The 9,195-nt window shown below is 38.3% G+C and overlaps 1 protein-coding gene across 1 annotated transcript in view; it reads left to right on the top strand.

The window, feature by feature from the left end:
• The first annotated feature begins 962 nt into the window (after positions 1-962).
• The window catches only part of LOC115604085 (macrophage mannose receptor 1-like), a 36,207-nt gene continuing 27,974 nt past the window's right edge, over positions 963-9,195 (top strand). The window contains 6 exon segments of the mRNA XM_030476800.1: positions 963-1,168; positions 2,657-3,055; positions 3,900-4,074; positions 6,351-6,514; positions 7,314-7,430; positions 7,756-7,762. Coding sequence (XP_030332660.1) covers positions 1,099-1,168; positions 2,657-3,055; positions 3,900-4,074; positions 6,351-6,514; positions 7,314-7,430; positions 7,756-7,762 — 932 coding nt within the window. The 5' untranslated portion in view covers positions 963-1,098.

Below are 9,195 nucleotides of genomic sequence, written 5' to 3'. Positions count from 1 at the left end.
GAATGAAGGGCATTCTGTACTTAAACTGCTTTTACTGACAGTCCATTTGATCTTACACCTTTTTTTTCTCCTTAATGTAAGTTTCAACACAAACCTGTATTTCTTGTTTTGTAAATACTGACACCGAATTGGATTCAGTGCTGTTTGATGGCTTACAATAAAGGCACAGTAAATGAAAAGAGTAAACAGCTGAAAAAAAAACTTGAAATAAACATCCATATTTATAATTTTGATATTTTGATAGTTGATATTGGTAACACAGCTCTGAAGACCCTATACACTGTAAATGGGTTTCTTCTCTAACATTAAATGATATTTTGCCCTTGCAGAACATATTATGAGATTTGTCTTCACAATAAAGCCATGAAAAATGAGAGAAAATTCCAACGGCAATTTCTGCTGAATATCTTCCTACTTTTCCTTTAAAACAAGGATTTTGAATCATAGCTGAAGTTGATTTCAGCTAAATAAAGGGCTGCAACTCATTTGTAATTCTCATTTGAGAATATTTTTCTTTTCTTGTCTCATTTAGACTTGGTACGAAGAATGAATTATTAAGTATTAAAATTCATTAGTACTTTGTGGACTAATGCAGTATGTGGACTAATGCATAATTTTAAAAGACAATTTTGTTGTCCAAATCACTGGTTAAATGAAATGAGTATAACTTTTGTAGTAGTGAAGACCTATTTGGCCAAGAAATTTGCATGTATTTTTTTCCGAGTTTCCCAGGTACATATGTATGAGATTTCAAGAACATTCATTTAAAGTGCACTCTCTGCTTCTTTGTCTTTGAGGGTGTAGAATTTACAATCCCAGAGCAGAACCAAGAAAGACAAAAATAATTCAGCAGAATGAACTTTGCCACTTGAAAATGGATGGAAACTTCACTTTCAGATGCAGAGTTTGAATTTTATAATTATTTATTGATTTCAAAATACCACATGTGACAGGATATTTCCTTATTTAGAGCCCAGAGTTTTCTCTTTCAACTAAAACTCTCCAAAACTAAGAAGGAGCCAGCACCAGCTGGTTCCTTAAAGACTTCTACTGCAGCAGTTTATTTCACCTCATCTGTTCGTGAATAAGAAGAAAGAAATGAAACATTTGACTTTTTCTACAGTCTTAGTATTCCTGTCCTTCGTTCATACTGCTTTGCAGACATTCGGTAAGTCTTTGTTTTTTATCCTCTGCAAAAGTGGATGTGAAAGTGGGCATTTTTGTTGTCTTGCTTGTTTCTCAGGCTCTTTAAGATTTTCACGCAGCTTGACTACCCTGCATTTTATATCCATCCTAACTGGAGTAGTCCACAGAAGTTTAAATAGGTACAGATACAGAGATGTCGGTCCACTTTTAAAGAGTCAAGATGGGGTAAAGCTGGGAATCAGAAGTCAGGAGAGTCATGTGATAAAGATTTCCATTTGGATACAACTTAATTATTGGCTATGTCTGTTCTGTGAAGTAGATGGACTTCACAGTGTGCTCCATAGTCTTTGTCTGTATATGTGACTGAGTTATGAGAAAAGAAAAAGAGAAAGGAATTAAATAGGGTATTTGTTGTATGTGTATTTCCTAGCCTTAGGATAAGGTTGTGTGGGATGAGATGGAGCTTGTGGACTGATGTGAGATGTAATATTGTGGCTGAGTAGATGCCAATGAAAGAAACATATTAAATAGGTCAGTCATGAACAGGCCTGGAATAATCACTATGGCTTTCAGTGTAAGGATGAGAGGCATAGTTATGCTGTATGCTATTTGATGTCTTGAAAAGCAGGCAGCTGTGTTCAGACTGATGCTCAGCACTGAATGACCTGCTTTACATGTCAACGGTACAACTGCAGTACTGAGCAGCCTTTCCCAGCAGGGCCTGCTTATCTTGAAGGAATACTAAATTAGGCTGCTTATAATCCTTTGGAAGTGTTAGCTAGTTCCTTCAGCATTCACATGTTGTCTTTCCATAACAATGCACAGACACACAGGCACACAGCTATGGTATCTTTATCTCTGTATGTTGCTCAGTGTTGGTTCTTGTGAGAATGTTTTTGAGAATGTTTGTGATTTGATTGTGTGAATTATGTTGACTTCTTATGATACACATTCTAATGAGAGAATACTGGAACAAGGCAAGATAACAAGTCACTGTTCCATGGTTTTTCATCGTAAAAAAAAACCCCAAACCATAAAGAACATGCTGATTACAGAAGGAGCAAGAGCCACAGAAGGCTCACTCAGTGACTGTATTAAGCACAAATGCAACTCCATGGACGTGAGCTAAATCTATAGCGCATGAAGTGATGGCAGACTTCCAAATCTTCAGTAAGGTCTCTTGAAAGAAATGAAAGAAACTTTCAGGAGAAAGTTCATGAAAATTTCATTATAGTGATGACATTGTTGGTGCTGCCAAAATGTACTTTATGTGCTCATATTCCTCTGTATTGTATTTACATGTACTTACCAGAGCTTCACTTATTTTTCCTTCACAGAGGAAATCAAAGTCTTGAAAATGCTGTTTGATCTTTGCAAAAGTGACTCAGATTTACAGTCTCCTGACATGAGTCAGATCAGCATAGAATAAACAGCACATTTCTCTCCCCATGAGCTCCCCTTACCATGTGCTCACCATAAATACATTAATTCTGATTCTTTTGTTTTGCAGACAATGAAATATTTTTAATATACAATGAAGATACTGAACTCTGTTTAGTTGCCCAGAGTTCTCATGCAGTCACAACAGCTGCTTGCAAGAAAAACACTGAGTTACAAAAATTCAGGTGGGTGTCTGATGACCAGGTGATGAGCATGGCATTTGCACTGTGTTTGGGTGTGCCCTTCAAGAAAAATCAGGCTAAAATTTCTCTATATCCATGCAACAAGAAAAGTGAATTCCAGAAATGGGAGTGCAGAAATGCGACCTTGGCAATCCAAGGGGAAGATTTATTTCTCAGTGCTGGCAAAAGAAAAGAAGACAATATAGTGCTGAACACAGGATCAGCGACAATGAGTAAATGGAAGATCTATGGAACCATGGATGGTTTGTGTTCTCAAGGCCGTGAAGGTAAAGTTTAAAGGTTAATCTTGATGGTGTGTTGAACACACTTTTTTGCCATCACAGATAGGTCCTTTGACTTTTGCTCCTCTTAGTCTAACGTCATCTGTTCCCCCTGAGGCAATGGTGGACTAAAGGATGATTAGTTCACATATTCAGGCCTATATTCCTCCAACCTGGAGATGCACAGCTGCTTGCCTTCAGTTAGAATGCAGTATGTGCAAAAAAAGTGCATTTTGAATTTTACTTTTAAAGCAAAGGTAGATGTAGGCTATTTTTAATTCTGAGCTTTAATCAAAGCACTGTATTTAACTGTATCCTGGGACTAGTGAAGTCGTATTAGTGTTGTTGTATGAAAAAAACTTTAAGTTTAATATTCTAGTATTAAAAGTACGTAAATAATTCCATGCACACTTCCTTTCAGCTGCTCTATGAGATTTCAGATACCAAAAATTCCACAACATTTAACAATTAAATCAATGAATTATTTTTAATGAATGACAGAAAGTTAAGCTACATGGTACACAAATAACATTATTTTTAGAAAATTATATTTAAATATTAGATAAATACCATTACAGTTCTTTCATAGTTCGCTACTGTGAGTAGTACTGTGAGTGTGAAACTGCTCTAATTCCAGCTGTTACAGCTGCTGATATCATAAGCAAATGGTAAATTGCAAGACCTACCCAGAACTTGCATGGAAGACAAGTCTGGTGACAGCAGACTTACAGTGATGCAACACTTGTAACCCTTCCTCCACATGGCCTTATGAAGGAGAGTGAAGATACATAGAGAATTGGGGCTCCCGAATTTCCATACCTATATTATACTTCCTCGTTTGCCCCCTCAGATCTGTTTACACTGTTAGGAAATGCCAATGGAGCTCCATGTGCCTTCCTCTTCCAGCTGAGTGGTACATGGTATGCTGGGTGCACGGCTGCTGGCAGGTCAGACGGCTTGCTCTGGTGTGCAGCAACTCCTGACTTCGATAAGGACCATTTGTATGGATTCTGTCCAACTGGCAGTAAGTCCCAAATGCTGACATAGATGGTATAACACCACACTGTTAGGTAAATATATCAATACTGAGACACTTAATAATATGAAGGGAAAAACCTTGTAATTATTTTACTCAAAAATGTCTCTGTCATGCCATATCATTCCTTACAGAAGAAACAAAAATGTTTCCTATGAGTCTACAGTCAGGCTGAAAGTTGTCTGAGTGCATCCATCAGTAGCTAACACCCAGGAAAAGACCAGTATGCTTTAAATATGACTGCATTCAGCATGAAATAATATGAAAATTGAGACTACTCACAGCCTAATTCTCCTTGCCTCATCGCTATTTGTGGTAACAATAGTATAACTTTTTCTACCCATGCAAATCCTTGTTCTGTTTACAAGAAAGGTCTACAGTCCATGGGAGGATGCAGTTTCTTTTCTGAAAGACATGAAATGAGAAAATTGGCTCAAAAGTCTTACTGAAAGATAAGGCTAGCAGTGCTAGCCTTTCCCTTGTGATGTTTGAAATTACTTTTCAAGACAATGTTATCTGAACAGAGAAATGTATGTGCATCTGAGTGCAGGATGAAAGACACCAAATATGGCATTAATGAAGATATTAAAAATGCTGCCCAAGTGATGCATTTTTCAGTGCTATAGCACAGACCCACTGTTTGTCATTCTGATAGGAGTATTACACTGGGAAACCAGGTGCAATTCATTATCAACCACTAACTACTACCGAATTTTAACAGGCATTACTGACAGTTATTTCCTGGTGCAATATTACATGGAGTAGCTTGAAATGTCCCAGAACATCCTCAATATAAACTGGCAAACATGAAGTATTTGGCACTATAAAATTGCTGGGACACTGTCACTAACACTTGAGTCTACAGAATGTTAAAAATCTGAAGTGAATTAGCAATAAACACAATAGAAAATAAAAAACATTTCTTCTAATGAATCATTCAAGAATTTCAATACACTTTCCTCAACAAAAAAGAAAGTTAGGGGAAGTTGTAAACACAGCTTCTTAGCACTTGCCCAGGGAACAGTTTTGCTAGCAGTGAGTGAGTCTCACCAGACAGTTTAGAAATTCCAATTACCTAAAAAACATGCAGACTAGAAATAAGGAATACTTTTTTTAAAAAATAATAGAATCATAGAATCATTTAGGTTGGAGAAAACTTGTAAGACCATAGAGTCCAACTGTAAACCTAACATTGCCAAGTCCACCACTAAACCACATCTGTAAACACCACATCTACACGTCTTTTAAATACCTCCAGGGATGGTGACTCCACCACTTCCCTGGGCACCCTGTTCTAATGCCTGGCTACTTTTTCAGTGAATAATTTTTTCCTAATATCCAATCTAAACCTCCTCTGGCACAGCTTGGGGCCATTTCATCTTGTCCCATCACTGGTTACTTGGGAGAAGAGACCCATCCCTACCTCGTTCTATCCTCTTTTCAAGTAGTTGTAGAGAGCAAAAAGGTCCCCCCTGAGCCTTCTCTTCTCCAGGCTAAACACCCCCAGTTCCCTCAGCCATTCCTCTTCAGACTTGTGCTCCAGACCCTCCACCAGCTGCGTTGCCCTTCTCTGAACGTGTTCCAGCACCTCAATGTCTCTCTTGTAGTGAGGGGCCCAGAACTGAACACAGTATTTGAGGTGCAGCCTCACCAGTGCTGAGCACAGGGGGATGATGTCTGCCCTGGCCCTGCTGGCTGCGCTATATCTGATACAGGCCAGGATGCTGTTGGCCTTCTTGGCCGCCTGGGCACAAGCTGGCTAATGTTCAGCCAGCCATCAGCACCCACAGGTTTTTTCTGTCAGGCAGCTTTCCAGCCGCTCTGCCCTGAGCCAGTAGTGTTGTAAATGTAACTAATGATGGCATAGTTTGAAGAGAAAATTTTCTATCAATCATTGGAAATGTTTTCATTTCAGTTGTATTTCAGCCAAGTGTTAATTCAGGCATATGCTATGACCTGCTGAACAGGTTTTCAGAGTAGATAATGACCAAGGTACGGTTTTGCTTTATTGATCTCTTCACACTATTATCGTAATTGACTAGGAAAACTGAAAATAGAGGATGACAGGCCCATCTCTGCTAATATCAATGGCAAACTCTTTTTTACTTAGCAAAGAGCAAGCTAAGACAACAGTATGGGTTTGGAGGGTCTGAGCCTAATTTGTTCCAGAATCTCATTTCACAAGTAAGCTTGTAGTTAAATTTTCTCATAATTTTTTTTGCAAGATATTTATACAAACTGCAACACTAAATTTCCTTTTTCTCATACAGACAATGACAGATTTTGGAGTACAGATCCTTTGACAGGAACCTACTACCAGATAAATTACCAGTCAGCTCTCACGTGGCACCAAGCAAGGAAGAGCTGCCAGCAGCAGAATGCAGAATTATTAAGTATCACAGAGATACATGAACAAAAGTATATAGAAGGTGAACTAATAAGCAAGACTCAGTTAAAATTTTGAGTGTCAAAGAGGTTTTTGGACTGATTACAAATGTTTCATATTTTAATAATATTATGATGAATAGCTGATGTAAAAATGGTATATGTACTGCTAGAAAAACAGCACAATTATAATAAATTAAGCTCTTCATAGGTGGAACTTTTGCAAGTTGTGGATTTGCCATTTGGATTTTTTATTTTTTTTTTTCTCAAAGAATGTTAAGTATTTCCAGCTAAATAAGCAAAAGTTGCCTCAAGCTCAGACAACACCAGTAAGGTCCCAGAAAGAGACATCATTATAGGAACATCATTATAGGAGGCAGTCATTATATGACTTTTGTGTTAAAAAATTGATATTCTTCACATGTATCTATAAAATAGATTTTTGGAAATATCGTACAGATCTTACACAAAACACTATAAAAAAGTCTAAAACCTTCCTGGATTTATTGTAGACTCTGTAGAATAAAGGCCCTGTATCAATTCCATCACAATGAAGCAAACTTGTAACAAATATTATCAATAGCAATTCAGTGTTTCAGTTTTCGAATCTTATTCCTTACATATAACTATAGAATAGCCTTACATTCAGATAAACTATTACGCTAAACAGTCTTCTGCCATTCTCTACCCTTTATTTACAAAATAAACTGTTTATTGCCAGTAAATATGGATTCTGTACTGAACTTAGAAATCACTAAGCAGACATTATCTTCCTCTGAACTTTGAAAACACAGAGCATTTCCCAACAAATTTCATTAGTATTCAACTCTTTTGGTTACCTAGATTTGATTGACAGCAAGAGATCCTCTCTCTGGATTGGGCTTAACAGTCTGAATCTCAAAAGTGGCTGGCATTGGAGCGGTGGCATTCCCTTCAAATACTTTAACTGAGCACCAGGTAGTAATCATTTTTTTAGCAGTTTTTGGAACTAATATTTCCTGACAGTATGATGAATGCGTATTAATTACAGTCTCGTAGTATTCCCCATGAACATGAGGAAATCGAGTTGAAAGTTTATGAGACATGAGATTAAAAAGCTGAGTGTGATGCTTTTCTTCACTGGATATATCACAAGTAACTTCAAGCAGAAGAGGTAAATAAACTCATTTTCTACCAGAAATGGACACAGTGAAATGAAAAACTCTCGTTGAGCGGTAGCATACTAAGAATGCCTTCAAGTCAGTGAAATCCTGTGTGTTTCCTCAAATCTCATGAGGGTTATCAGACCCTGAGTCCTACAAGGACTCAGCTGTCAGTGGGCATCAGCCTTGCAAAGCCTTCCCCTTCACATTTTATTCTTTTCCTCTTTCACTCTCTCCTCTTTAACATTCAAGAGAGACTGCAAATAGAGTTCACAGCATTGGCAGTTTATCTTTGAAAGTGACTTGATTGTCATGGCAACAGCTGGTTGCAGCAAATGCTGTATGTTTGCTTGGTGAACAAACAAATGCACATATATTTTGGCCTTCCACAAGTCTCAAAGGTGCCACCTGTATCTGGCACAAAGGATGAAGGGAAAGCCCAGAGTTACTAAAGGGTCTTCTACCTTCACCTGGTCTGGTCAAATTCCTTAAGCCTTGCAAAGAAGAGGAGCAGCTGGCTCCAAGGTCAAGCAGCCCACACCCTTGGAGTTCCTGTATTCCCATGTGATGGCTATTATGAGTTAATTATGCATTTCCAGTTTACTGCAAAATTATTGTAAGTTGTATCTTTTGGAGGAAGGGAAATAAAAAAAAAAGGAAGTCATCAGTCTGCGGACCTCTGTAAGAAGAGGAAAACACTGCCCATTCCCCAAGGACAGTGCTCCTGGATAATCTCCTGGAGAGCCGGTTGCAGGGGCAAGCAGGAGATACAGACAGCAAGTGTGAGGGCATGTAAGGGGCCTCTGATTGCAGCAAGGAGCAAATCTGCAACCAAGTTGCCAAAGAGACATGCAGAAAGGACCTTTCCAAGGAACCTGAGTGGAGCTTTTTGTTCCAGCACACCACTGAAAGCTGCTGGAACAGAACCTGATATAGAAAGGAAAGACTCCCCCACAGGGGCATTGTGGAAATGAGGAAATTGGTTTTCACATATGGTTTGGTATGTCTCATCCAAAAGATTTGCCTTATAGTTTGCTTTAGGAATTTAATATTATTATTTTTCTGCTCTGCTAAATGCAGCTCTAGAAACTAGAAGCTATTTAACATGTTCCCATAAAGAGGAAGCCTACCCTGCTAAGTTCTGTCCAATGTAGGTTCCCACCACTGTCTGCTCAACTGCCAGACGACATGTCTAATCAACTGGTGGCACTTTGCTTTTGTCTCATGTTTTTAACAAATAATATTAATTTACTAAGCTTGGTTTAGCTCTACAATGCAGAGCTAGAACTCGAATTTTCAGGTTTTGAAATTTGTTTTACTGTTAGCAGCTGATGGTTCTTACTCTGAAGGACACTCTTCTCTTTTCACATCTGTAAAATTCCTTGTCTGACTATGAGGTATGTTAAGATGCTACTTCACTGTGTGCCTGCCCCAAATACTAGCTCAAACTGTGTCCTCTGATTCCACGAATGTAATTGAGTGTTTCAAGCTCATTACTTAGTCCTATCAGCATAACTGGGTCCTGACAACAAGTTGCATATAAAACTAGATGTTTCCTGAGCTGTGAAACTATGAACTCTCAT

The sequence above is a fragment of the Strigops habroptila genome, chromosome 1 (genome assembly GCF_004027225.2).
Source record: "Strigops habroptila isolate Jane chromosome 1, bStrHab1.2.pri, whole genome shotgun sequence".
NCBI classification, from domain to species: Eukaryota; Metazoa; Chordata; class Aves; order Psittaciformes; family Psittacidae; genus Strigops; species Strigops habroptila.
Note: the sequence above shows the minus strand (reverse complement) of the source record. Positions and strands in the feature narration are given on the sequence as shown.